At 32.1% G+C, this 13342-nt stretch overlaps 2 protein-coding genes across 3 annotated transcripts; one reads left to right on the top strand and one right to left on the bottom strand.

The window, feature by feature from the left end:
• Positions 1-1005: 1005 nt before the first annotated feature.
• On the bottom strand, positions 1006-7049 carry LOC124844581 (pentatricopeptide repeat-containing protein At3g50420-like). The gene is made up of 5 exons (XM_088100522.1): positions 6568-7049; positions 5526-5651; positions 5163-5434; positions 4436-4449; positions 1006-3193 (listed from the first exon to the last, which is right to left on the bottom strand). Exons 1-5 carry the CDS (start codon positions 6940-6942, stop codon positions 1053-1055), a joined length of 2928 nt encoding a protein of 975 aa, XP_087956648.1. The 5' UTR covers positions 6943-7049; the 3' UTR covers positions 1006-1052.
• A 2136-nt stretch (positions 7050-9185) lies between these two features.
• LOC124844582 (methyl jasmonate esterase 1) lies at positions 9186-12684 on the top strand. Of its 2 annotated transcripts, none has more exons than XM_088100218.1 (5): positions 9186-9720; positions 9806-9925; positions 11342-12250; positions 12337-12431; positions 12531-12684. In XM_088100218.1, the coding sequence occupies exons 1-3, from the start codon at positions 9352-9354 to the stop codon at positions 11630-11632; spliced, it is 780 nt and encodes a 259-aa protein (XP_087956344.1). In that variant the 5' UTR covers positions 9186-9351; the 3' UTR covers positions 11633-12250; positions 12337-12431; positions 12531-12684. The 2 variants fall into 2 exon arrangements, with proteins under 2 accessions (XP_087956344.1, XP_087956345.1); XM_088100219.1 differs by having other exon boundaries at positions 9199-9720; positions 11345-12250; positions 12531-12668.
• Positions 12685-13342: the final 658 nt, after the last annotated feature.

Below are 13342 nucleotides of genomic sequence, written 5' to 3'. Positions count from 1 at the left end.
GGCTGGATACTTAAAAGTAAAGGTCCAAGATAACTAGGTTTTATACGCATAAGCGCAACACAAATAAAATTGCCCTTCAAAATACTTCTTTTGAATGTGTAAAATTCTGAGGACCGAGTCTTGCAGAGTATGTCATCTTGCAGACTTAATGATTCACAATTAAATTGCACTACGTTTTAAAGAGTTATATTCCCAAACAGAAAATATATTCCATTGGTTACTTGAACAAATCTTCTATTTTTTCTTAAAATGCAAATTAAATAGATCAAATTCACTTTTCATATATAACAACTTCTTTTGGCGGATGCTTTGAAAGATATAAAGAAACAGGGATTTTTAAATTTTTTTTTTGTATAAGATGATAATATAGTAACACTGCATAGTTTTGTATACGTAAAAACTCCAATTAACTCTCAATTTAATTTTGAAAATATTTTCTTCTTTCTGAATAGTTCCTAAAGTAAAAAATTATATAAATAATTTTTCAAGTATTAGAAATGATGCCAAATACTCTTTCAAATATTTATATTTTAAAATTAGTATATAAACATTAATAAAATATATAAATACAAAAATTAATTTGCTGAATATTCATATATTTAAGGAACTATTTATATATTTTTATTCTTTTAGGGACTATTTAAGAGAGTCAGAAAGGGTTAATACATGAAGGAGCACATCTATAATTTTATAAATCTAATCCCCTTATTCTTAAAGAAAAAAAAAACTAATAATGGCACATTCAGTACTGTGTAAATTTTGTTATTGGTAAAGATGAAACAAAGAGCTTCTTAATATTTGACTGGATAGTTATGTTGGCTTGGCACAGATGCTAGCTCTTTCATTGGAGACGATGATTAAATATAATCCTCCACATTGTGGCCAAGAGATTTATAGTCAATTAAATGATGATTTAATTAACAAACATATAATTGTATTAGTGCATTGAACAAATATTTTGATTTAGAGAATAATATTATAAAACTTCCTGAATACAAGGAGAAGATGGAGAAATTACATGTCCATCATCCCTATCCACAGCGGTTTAATCATTATCTACTTCCTCTGTCATCATTTCCTGTTCTAATCATATTTCTTTTTAGCCTGTGCAACTCAGCCTGCACTTCATCAGCCTTGGGATGTGAATGATCTCCGGAAGAGAACACATGAATGCCATTTTTGGCCTCAATCCAACTCAACCCTGGATCTTTCTCTAAGATCGATCCCCTCATATTTCTTCTTATTTCTGCAACTTTATCCCATCTCCTTGCAGCGGAATAAAGATTAGAAAGCAAAACAAGCGTCGGACCATCTTCTGCTTTCAATCTCAAAACTTCCTCTGCTGCATGAATTCCCACTTTAAAATTTTTATTTATAACACAAGCACTTAACAAAGTTCTCCATAGTTCTAGATTATCTTCAGTATAAGGTGACTTATTGATAATTTCTTCCGCCTCTTCCAGTAATGCTGCTCGACTGAACAAATTTACCATGCAAGAGTAGTGCTTAGGCCCTGGAATCAAGCCAATGCGGTTCATATAATTCCAGAGAAAATTTCCTTGCTCAACCCACCTACGGTGGCTGCAACCAGACAATAAAGACAAGAATGTCACTTGATCGGGAATCAGACCTTGTTTGAGAATCTCCTCAAAAAGTTTCAATGCCTCCTCGACCATTCCATGGTGACTATATCCACCAAGCATTGAGTTCCAACACTTCAAATCTGGGTCTGAAACTTGGGAAAATACCAAATATGCAGCTTCAAGGCTACCATTTTTTGCATACATATCAATTAGACTCCCAGAAACAGACATTTCAACATCATAACCCAATTTAACAGCATAGCAATGAATTATTTCGCCTTGTCTTAAAAGTGCAAGGTCAGCACAGGCACTAAAAACTCCACTGAGAACATAGTCATCAACCTCATGGGCTTCATGAACCATTTCGAAAAAGCATCTAATTGCCCTAATTCCATCAGTCGTTTTAGAATAACCAGTGATCATTTCCGTCCAGAGAATAACATCCTTCACTGATATTGAATAAAATACTCGCCGAGCAGCTTCACTTTCATGATTTTTGAAATACATAGACACTAGAGTGCTTCCTACAAACATGCTTCTCTCAAATCCCATTTTAATAACTTCAGCATGAAGAGATTTTCCATAACTGGAAGATGGGAATGCGCCAGTTGCTGATATAATGCTAGCATAGGTGTAGTCATCCGGTTCAGGAAAACACATTTCTCGCAACTGAACAAATAAATTCATGGCATTCTTTCCATCCTCATTCTCAGAATACCCAGCAATCATTGAGTTCCAAGAAACTAAATCCGGGCATTCCATTCTACTAAAAATCTCATAAGCTGTTCGCGTATTGCCAATGTTGCAGTACATGTCTAAGAGAGCATTTTGTAGATGTAAATCCACCGGCACATTCCTAACAATCACATGGGCATGAATCAATCTACCAGAGCGATAATCCTTCAGATGACTACAGGCATTCAAAACCATACAATAGGTGAACTGGGTTGGGACAAAACCAACCCTCATCATTGTAATAAACAGCCGAAAACCCTCCTTGATCTTATTATTCTTCAGATATCCCACAATGAGAGAATTCCAAGCAACATCATCTCTATCAATCATATCCCCAAAAACCAATTCAGCTGAACTCAAATCCCCGCAGGTTGAGTACATATTAAGCAAAGAAGTTTGGAAACAAATATCATTCAAACCCAACTTGAAGGCCTTGGCATGAAGCGATGATCCAAACCACCAATGTTGAAGCAAGGAAGATGCTTGCAGCAAGCTAGTAAAAGTCATGCTGGAGGGTCTTAGACCCTTAGTTTCCATCTGGATATACAGTTCAAGAGCCGAAATGGCATGGTTTGATGAAGCTCGAGAATAGGCTGCAAAAAGTGCGTTGTAGGAAACAACAGTTCTGCGAGGCATTTTGTCGAACACAAGGTGAGAGTCTGTGAGTGAACCACACCGAGCGTACATGGAGAGGATGTTGTTGTACACAAACGGAGATTGGGAGTTGAAGACAGTGGTAGTAGTTAATATTAGGGCGTGGAGTTGACGCGCCTCTCGTATTGAAGTGACGCTGGTGCATTTTTGGAGCAGAGACGGAGCATGACCCTCTACTGCACAAAAACATACTTTGTTCATGTAATTGTTGCATGCTATGTCTCAGCCACACCACACACAATTGCATGCTATTGAAGTGACAGGGTCAAAATGTTTATTTTATAACTCTAAACTTTATAATAAATAAATGTTTTTAAATATATAAATTATATTGTAAGTATGATATTTATGATAATAGACGCTGTTTTAACAAAATAGTTATGTTTTTGAAAATTATATTGATATACAAGACTATTTTTAACTAAAGACATTTTATCTTGAAAATATTAAAGCTTAATTTAAAAATAATTTGAATGACATAAACGACACAAAAAAAAAACGCTTTCAGTGAAGAAAGTTCTTAGACTTTCTTACAAAATAGCCTAAAAATGTTCCGATTCAGTATAATTTTTATAATTTGGATAGATAGATGCTTTATAATCCATATATATTTGAATAACTTGCTATGCTAATCTTAACTTTTTCTATTAATCAAAATATAATATGTTAAGTAAATAGTTAAAATATACTAGACTCTAATTAACATGATATTTTTATAAACATGCTATGAAGAAGAGTTTGATATTTAAATATATATGAACGAAGACAATATTAGAAAAAATAATCTCATTGAATGAACTTTAAGTATTTTAAAAAGTTAGTTCCTCACATCTAACATGTTTACAAAATAAAATTAGAGTTGAACTTTGATATATTATTGATGTAAATTTTACATTATTAACTAATAAAAAATTTAAATAGCACTTTCTTAAAATAATTGTAAAAGTTAATAACTTTTGTGGAAGAAAAAAAAAATAGAAACGAAAAAAGAATTAAAAAAACAAAAATAGTATTTTAATAAGGACGGAAGATAAAACATAAAAAATGTCCTTATCAGACCTAATTTGCGTAGAGTCTCGGTCAATCATAACTTGTCTATCATTTTCGAATTTTGTAATTGTATTTTTCAAATTGATTCTGCAATTTTTTATTCTGGCCTTGACTCAATAATCAGAGAGCTATATATCAAAAATCAAAAGGTCTAAAATTATTTCAGCTAAAAATATATCAAAAGTATTGTGTACTATAGGATACCTAGTTCACCAATGGTCGACCGGTAACCCAGAAGCTAATAATAAGGATATGCAATGCTGACCCTTCTCACGGTCGTAAGGTCGCACGCTTAAATGTTGATGTCGACCACTTAGTGATCGAAAACCAAACAGTGATGTCGTGACATATAGTGCTCGCGCGACAAGTCGCCCATCTGTGTCGTTTAACAGGACGATCGACATGCAAAGCGCAATATCGTAAATATACGATTAAGCGGTTAAGAATAAGCAGTTACGAATATTAGCTAACACCATGAATCGCGGAGGTAATTGACTCAGTATCAAACACGACCTAGCAGTTATAACTTCCAAATAGTCAACTTCAGTAACTGACCGGATTTTCAGGTAAACGGTTTATTTTACTGATTTAAATATGCAAAGCACACCGGAAAAAGGTACGTTTTTCCCCTAAGAGAAATTAAGAAAGAGATTATTATTCTGAAGATTAATCAGACATTCCTTTCTTGACTTGAGCGTCGGAGTGCCTTTGCAGGTACCCAGCCCATCTTCTCCCAGAGAACAGAGCATAGAGAGAGAGGGAGCGTCGCAATAGGCATCACAAGAAGAAGCAGTCCAGTTTTATTAGGTTGGTATCTCGGTCTCCACATCCCTACTAAAACATATTGTATTATATTATTCTATATTACAGTGTTTTAATCAGCCATGCTGATAAACACATTGATCAAAATCTCAACCAAAGAAAAAAGAAATCTACTCAATCTCTCTTTATATATAGCATTAATCATAGCAAACAAGCGTTTCTGAGAGACAACACTTTATTCCAGAAAGTACAAACACTTACACATAGAAAAGATAATTAAGTTTATTCATAAAGAAATAAAACACTATCGAGATAGTTTTAATCTTTTGAAACAGGTAATGGATTTTCTGGATCAAATTCTGCAATGAGAGTGCTCAGTTATCAGCAATCTCGAGAAGAATTGAACAGAGATCCTTGGTTTTACCAAGCATAGCCATGTGATCTGCTCCATTGATCTCCCTCACAGTATGAATTCCAGCATTTTGGATCATCCATTGTTGATACTCTTTTGGAATTATCAAGTCCTCACTGAGGATAATATAGGCACGTGAGACAGACGCATAACCCTCTCGGGAGAAATTTTTTGCCTCTGAAAGTTCTTCAGGAAAGAGTGAGCCTTTCCTTACGAGAGTCTTGGCCAATTCCAGATCCTGCAAAATCCAAGTCAAAAACATTTTAAAATTCTATCCCCTCAAAAGAATTGCCATGATTTGTCTTACGTGTCTGTGTGCCTGTGACTACCTCGGTGGAGCAGAGTTGGTACACAGAAGTGGACAAAAACTCAGGACCGAAAAGAAGCGTGGTTTTGTTTCCAGTCTTCGATATCTCGCAGTCCATCCATCCATTAAGTGGTTCTTTCTTAGTCAACTGTCCAAATCCACATCCACAACGTTATTATCTATTTCGCATCTTTATTTTAATTAACCATTTTTCTAACAATACTTAAAGTACATAGATCAAAATTAACTTTAATTTGGTGATTTTAATTGAGATAGAAAGAGTAATTTTTGTTGTACAGAGCAAGGATATCCGTGTTTCGACATTCATTGCCATTAGTTATCCAAACTCTATCCAACCAATTTTAAGGAGGTAGATTAAAGATGAGTTTAAAGCGTATTAATATAGTATGGTAGCGGTAGGTTTTTAAAATAGTAAAAATGTAATTGTTCTATTCTTGAATGGATAACCATTTTAATTCTCACCTCATCCCTGCATCTACTAAATTAATACTATGTATTTAGTATATACACACAAACTCATATCTCATGCCTGCTATATATATATATAAATCAACAAAAAAAATACTATAAATTATTTGAAGACAACATTAAAATTACGTAAATATATTTTATGGACTGCCTTTCAATTTCTGGTATGTTAAAGTTTTAATTTTAAATATTTTTAAGAAAGCATCTTTATTTGAAAAAGAAATGTAAATGTATAATTAATCTTCTACCATTTTTTTTTCATAGAAAAAAAAATCGTTAGTCTTTCACTCTATTACTTGGGATAAACATTGTAAGAACAAATAATCACACAAAAATATACAAATTTAGAAAAACTGTATGACGCACAAATACATAAAAAATTTAGAAAAATTGCGGCAAAGGGAATGAAAAGAGTAGAGTAGATGCACCTACTCATTTAATTTAATGGTGAACACCGATCAGAAAAGTACGTCTTAGCTTTTCACAGGTATATTTTGTAAGTACCTTACAGTTTGTAATTTGTATGCATAATCTGGTTTTTATTTACTTTAATAATAATAATAAAAAAAACATACCTCTTGTAATACATGGGAGGGTTTGTGGTGGGGATCAGGAGCAAAAGCTGATAGAAAAACTCCGAGAGATACTTTTTCTGGAAAATTTTCCATTGCAAGGGCTATGTTCATCCCTCCAAAGCTATGTCCGACAAGGACAACTGTTTCTGTAGGAGGAAGAGACGCCAAAAGATCCAACAAAGGTTTGGAATAGTGATAAAAAGTGGGGATGTCTTGTATTTTTTGTGTGTCTATGCCTGAAGCTGCAAGGTCAAGGACTGTGACTTTATGGCCAGCTGATGCCAAAAGTGGCTTCAGCTTGTACCAGCACCAAGCACCATGGCCAAGACCATGCACCAGGACAAAGTGTTTTTTCTTACTCTCATTCTCACTCATCCTGTCTTTCCAGTGCTTTCCTCACTGTGTTCTCCTCTGTAACGTATATATAGAAAACACAAATGAAATTAGACAAATTTCATCCACATTTCCGTAAGATCCCACTACATTTTTCTTGGTATGTTTATGTAATAATAATTAGGTTAACTTCGTTTCTAGGTCTTCACACCTTTCAATTGTATTTTTAAACTATATTTTTAATTTAGTTTCTAGCTATTTACTTATTTTAGTTGAATTTTGTTCAATATATTGTTGTTATTATTATGATATATCAATTCAAAAAAATCATAAACTTTATTCAATCTTTTTAAGAGCCTCTTTATAAAAAACATAAATAGTTTAGGAACATAAATAATTATTTTTAACTCTAGTGCTGTTTTAAAAGGTTACAATTTAAATGGATAAACAAAAGGAAGATTATGAATAAGTTATAAGCATTATTATTTTTTTTCTTAAAAAAGTTACCTTTCTAAACTTCAAGTCAATATATTTACTTTTTCTATAAATTATAAAATAATTAAGATAAATGAATTACTACAAAAAAAATTTTATATTATTGAATAATCAACTGGTAAATAAATTTTAGTGATAGATTTTAAAATTTTAAATACATACAAAAATATTTATCGATAAACGATCCGTCATAAAATTTATGAGTAAGATCTAACAATAATTTATATATTGATAAATTTCATTAGCAAAATAAACATCAAAATTTTCATTATAAATTTTTATCACGTACATAGTAAAATTTATCAGTAAATTCATCTATATTTTTTTTAAAACTCAATAATTTAATTTTAAATCTATTGATAGTTAAATTTTTAAAATATTTGTTGATGTTTTCTTTGATAAATCTATTTGTAAAATAAGTTTCAATTTTTTTGTAGGAAAAAAAAAGGAAAAAAGGATAAGAAATAATAGAAGGATGTAGTGACATCCACAAAAGAGAAGACAAGAAGAAGAAGGGTCACAAACAAAAAAGGAAATGACGTGAATTGTGAAGGTGATGGTAGGATGTAAAGGAGGGGAATGCAAAGGAGAGGAGGAAAAAAAAAGAAGAAAAATAATAATAATAGTAATAATAATATTAAAGAAAAAGAAGGTGTAGGAATTTTTATTATAATTTTAATGTAAAGTAATTTAGGGATTTCACACCTTTTAATGGGATGTAGATAGAAACAAGTGGGGTGCAGGAATAAACACCCTTTGTATATTGTCTTCTTGGGCTTGAGATAAGCCCACTAGTCCTAATCCAAACATTATTATTAAACCCTACATATTAGAAATAAAAAAAAATATAAAAATAAAGAGAATGAATGACTTTTTTTGTTGAGCAAGAACAACCTCTCGTTTCTTGTAATTCTTTTAGGAATTATGTGATTTTTTATTTTTTCAACATTATTCATGTACTCATATCATACACAATTCAATATTATGTTATTGGTTAGTGAATCATTTATATAACTTGTTGTTTGTATATAATGTTCATAATATGAGAATGTGATGATAAATGGTTGTATTGTTATCTATATATTATTGGAATGATGATTATTTTAAAATGAACTCACCTTATTCTATCTGTATATGTAATATGTTATGATCTAGGTAGTACGAAAACAAGTAATGAACCAAATACCAATTATAACATTTCCAATATAATATTCTCAATTTTTTAATAAATTTTCTAACCTCAAAAAATTTTAAACTCAATATTATGAAATGTTTTTTCTTTTAAAAATTTTTCAATCAACATTTTCGTTTATACGTATTTACTCGATATAAGTATCTTATTTTACTATAATCTTCCAAATTCATTCTACACTGATATTGATAAAAACTCACATAACTAATTCATTTTTATTTACCAGAAAAGATACAGAAAAAAAGAAGAAGAAATATTTGTTCCCTTCTGATTCATCCGAACAAGTTATATTTAAATAGATCGCACATACTCATTTTAGATAAACCCTTTGACTAAATAATTATTTTTATGATTTTAATTATTTTTAAATAAGTTCAGAAGTCCTTAAATTAGTCAACATTAGATATGCATTACACCCCGAGTAGATTATCAAATAATGTTTTACTTTATCATTTTAAACTATCTTTATATTTATCTCTATTTATAATTCTCTCAGTCACTTAGTATACACGTGCTCACATGTGTCCTTAGCTAATCTCTCTTCTTTCTTTACATGCGTTAAAGCAATATATAAAAGTAGTGCTTGTATGTGATACAATAATAAAATAGTAATAACATTAGTATTTTTTTGCAGCTCTATTATCAGTCTTCTTCTTTCCTTTCTTCTTGTTTCAGGGAGAATATATATGTATGTGTGTGTGTGTGTGAACTTTTCCATTCCTATCATTTAGATCGGGGTAAGTGAAAATATTAGGTGAGATAAGATGCAGAGAGAGAAAGAGAAGCATTTAGTGTTGATTCACGGAGGCGGCCATGGTGCATGGTGTTGGTATAAGGTCGTTGCATTGCTGAAATCGAGTGGACACCGTGTGACAGCTCTGGACATGGCTGCCTCCGGGATCCATCCGAAGCAGGCGGAGGAGCTGAATTCAATATCAGAATACTATGAGCCTTTGATGGAATTTCTGGAGAGTTTGGATGCTGAAGAGCGTGTGATCCTCGTCGGTCATAGCTTGGGTGGGATCGGCATGTCCTTAGCCATGGAAAGCTTCCCCGAAAAGATCGCAGCTGCGGTATTTGTCAGTACCTTGATGCCTTCTCCCGATCTAAGCTTGTACACTCTTTCTCAGGAGGTGGTGTACTTCATTTTTAATATTCTGATCACTACGTGAACTGCTTAAATTTCCTCTCTTCACTCAATTTCATTCATTTCTAAAGTCTCGGGCTCGTCGAAGATCGGAATCTAAGTATGACAACAACAGCAGTCAACCGGAAAAATCAATTAAATTCTCGCCTGAATTCTTAGCATCCAATTTATACCAACTCTCTCCACCGGAGGTATGCACTTTGAAATAAAATATATAAATTACAAGTTTTTTAATGTAATTTTGTTTTTTTCTGTGATTTTAGTTGCTATATTTTTAAAAGGAACTTGGGTTTTCCTATTACAATTATTACGTATCAATAATTTTTTCAAATAAATACAGGGACGCCCATTTTTTTTACTACTAAATATAAAGTTTAATACATACTGATTTTGGCTTTTTAGTATTCAAGTTTGATTTTTGATATTGTTTGGGGACCGGACCTGCAGCAAACACTCCGACGCTCAAGTCAGAATGAGCTTTTGCAAGTCTATATAATTATCAAAGGTTTACCTTCTCCTTTGACTGCTATTTATATGATTTCAGAGAATATTACCCGTTAATTTACCTCTTAATGGCTTTCAATGCACATCTTAAATACTCGACAATGACCGTTACCTCATTAACTACACATTCATGAGCATTCAACTGCTGTCTCCAATCCACAGTTTTATACATCTGTCCGACCGAACATATTGCGCTTAAGAGATCCAATCGGACATATCAGGCTGGGACACCCGATCGGACATATCAGCCTTGCTTCCACCCGCTCGGCCTTCCCGGTCGGTTGTCCGCCATCGGTAGTAACAGATATTAAAGTTAATCTGATTCAGATTATAAAAACTTTTTATTTTGAGATTTTATAATGAATTTTTTATTAAAATTGACTGAATCACTGTTCAAATATCGTGATTAAACGTTTAAACATGATAATTTTAAAGTTAATCAGCTTTAAAACGGTTTGGTTTATATAGGGTTTCGACATGATTTCACTTAACAAATAGTTAGACAGACAGACAGACAGTTTACCGGAGTGCAACACCTTTTGATTCATAGTTATTTTTAATGGTTTTCTTTATATTTTTAAAGATGAGTTTTTATGAAGATTACTTTCAAATTTTTAAATATAATCTGGAAAAGATGATATCAACCAACTTTAATTAAAAAACAGTTAAATTTGTTTATATTTGAGTCCATAGATGTTTGATTTTGTCATGCTATTTTTTTTCAGAAGCGGTTGAGATTCATTTATAAACTGGAAACAATATTATTTGGATGAAATAAGAACAATCGTCGTGAACAGTTCAGTTAAATTTCATTCGTGTTGATATACAGTTTCACTAACAAGCGCACGGAAAAACTAGTAAGCAAAAATGTCCATTTGTAATTTAAAAAAATATCAATAATTACTTAATTAAGCGTAGAAATTTATCCAAAATTTAAAACTATATCATATAATAGAAATAAAATACTTTTTAACATATTGATCTACAAATTTGCATCAGTGTTTTTGGTGAAAACTTATAGATTCAGAATTAAGAGAACACAAAAAACCAGTTTATCATTAGACATATAATCATGAGGCATTTCATAGAGTGTGTAAATGAAGCAGGATTTGACCTTGGCATTGTCACTGTTGAGACCCACTCGCATTTTTGGTGATGAACAAATGTCGGGTGAGAATGCTAGACTGACAGAAGAGAAGTATGGAAGTGTGAAGAAGGTGTATATAATGTGCGAGCAAGACAACATGTTCAAACGTGAGGTTCAGCTCTCAATGATTGAACGAAACCCTCCAAATGATGTCAAAGTCATTGCTGGAGCTGATCACATGGTCATGTTCTCTAAACCACAAGAGTTTTTCTCTCACCTTCAAGAGATCGCCAACACCTATTACTAGAAATTGAATATTTTTGTTGGTTTTATTAGTGAACTTATGTGTGAAGAGTAAACACTGGAAAACAAAATACATCTTCGTTAATAAGGCAAAGAGCTTGCATTTTATGGGATTGGATTTTTGAATCTAGTATGACTAGTGAATTGAAATCAAAATTATTGTCTTTAAAAATACTTTATGAACAATATCAAGGTATTGAGGAGGGTTCTCAAAGTAGCCAACAAGAATCTCAACTAGATGATGATGATGATCCTCATGGCATGAGTTTCTACCTAAGAGCTACAGGACGTAGATTTGATTATATATCAGAGCTTGATAAATACTTGAGAGAGGATCCTGAACCTTATATGAAGTCAGTTGAGCTTGATATTTTACATTGGTGGAAAGTCAACTTGACTCCTATCCTTGCGAACATGGCACGAGAGGTGTTAGCCATTCCTATCTCTACCGTAGCTTCAGAGTGTGCATTCAGTACAGGAGGAAGAGTGGTTAGTCCTTATCGTAATTGCCTAACGCCTAAAATAGTGGAAGTGCTTGTTTGCACACAAGATTGGTTAAAAGGAACACCTTTCTCTATACTTTTTGACGAGGATCCTAAAGAACTTGATAAATTTGAGCAAGGTGAGATTATATGACAAATTTATATACTTTTTAATTTATATTTTAAGTGTTAAAAAATTATGAAATATTTTATTTTATTTTTGTAGAGATAACCTCTCAAGATGAAGTGGGACCTTCAAGTGTTGCTATTAATTTGGATGATTGAAGTTTTGCCACAATTTGTTAGTTATCTAAAGTACATGTGCGTAAGACTATAACCTTAATGCTTTGTTTTTCATGTTGTTTTGTCTTGGAAACAGTACACAAATGCTCAATATTGTTTTTCAATGCTTTGCTACAGGATGATTCATACATTGAAAGCTACATAAGCACCATCGGAGTTGATTTTCTGAGTACAATATAACACCTTTTTAACTTGTCATTTCAAATTGTTGCTCAATTGATAATTACATTTTACTTTGTGTAGAAAATTTGGGACCGGTCAACTTCATCTTGACAAGTTCTAAGAATTGATGAGAAATGGAATATTTGTTTGAGCTCTGTTATGGTTTGTAAGTGTGATTAAGGTTTGATATTTCTTATTTGTGTGTTCTTGGAACAATCACCATTTTATTCCCTTTCTTTTCTTTAATTAAAATTTTTGTTTTTAGTCCACCCCTTGTTCCTCTGAAGCGCATCATGTATATATAAATTAATTTAGTTATTTATTTATTTATTTCAGAAAAACACATATATACAACCACAGTATATAATAGTGTAAAACTTTTTCTTTTAAAAATGTTCTATGAGAAATGTTCCTAAAAACTGATGTAAAACAATATTATCAAAAGATAATGTGAATTGGTTTTAGTAACATATCTAGTCTGCAAACGCTAGGTTTTGAGTTTGGCCTTTACTAGAGTGGTAGAAATTATGTGCTTGCTTATTTTACAGTAGAAGAGACATATTGATCTTTGTATTTATAATCTAAAGGAGCAGTGATCCGATTCTCTAAAACTTTGTTATTTCAGGGAAGCAGTACATGTATGGAGCAATCAAATCTGATGACATTGTTACTCTTGTATACATAACTTATGCTAACACATCAGAATCTTTTGCATCAGGTTTGATGACTATCCTTTAATAGAGTTTATTGTGGCAATGGTTTTTTAG

The sequence above is a fragment of the Vigna umbellata genome, chromosome 10, assembly GCF_029865625.1.
Source record: "Vigna umbellata cultivar VRB3 chromosome 10, Vumbellata_1.0, whole genome shotgun sequence".
NCBI classification, from domain to species: Eukaryota; Viridiplantae; Streptophyta; class Magnoliopsida; order Fabales; family Fabaceae; genus Vigna; species Vigna umbellata.
This window is presented reverse-complemented; position numbering and strand designations above follow the sequence as displayed.

Excerpts from the sequence above, each read along its gene's own strand:
- LOC124844581 (XM_088100522.1), bottom strand. The coding sequence starts at position 6,942 with ATGAGTGAGAATGAGAGTAAGAAAAAACACTTTGTCCTGGTGCATGGT. Across the intron at positions 5,652-6,567 it reads CCTCCCATGTATTACAAGAG|TTGACTAAGAAAGAACCACT; the intron begins GTATGTTTTTTT and ends GGATTTGGACAG. Across the intron at positions 5,435-5,525 it reads ACCAACTCTGCTCCACCGAG|GATCTGGAATTGGCCAAGAC; the intron begins GTAGTCACAGGC and ends TGGATTTTGCAG.
- LOC124844582 (XM_088100218.1), top strand. The coding sequence starts at position 9,352 with ATGCAGAGAGAGAAAGAGAAGCATTTAGTGTTGATTCACGGAGGCGGC. Across the intron at positions 9,721-9,805 it reads TGTACACTCTTTCTCAGGAG|TCTCGGGCTCGTCGAAGATC; the intron begins GTGGTGTACTTC and ends TCATTTCTAAAG. Across the intron at positions 9,926-11,341 it reads ACCAACTCTCTCCACCGGAG|CAGGATTTGACCTTGGCATT; the intron begins GTATGCACTTTG and ends GTGTAAATGAAG.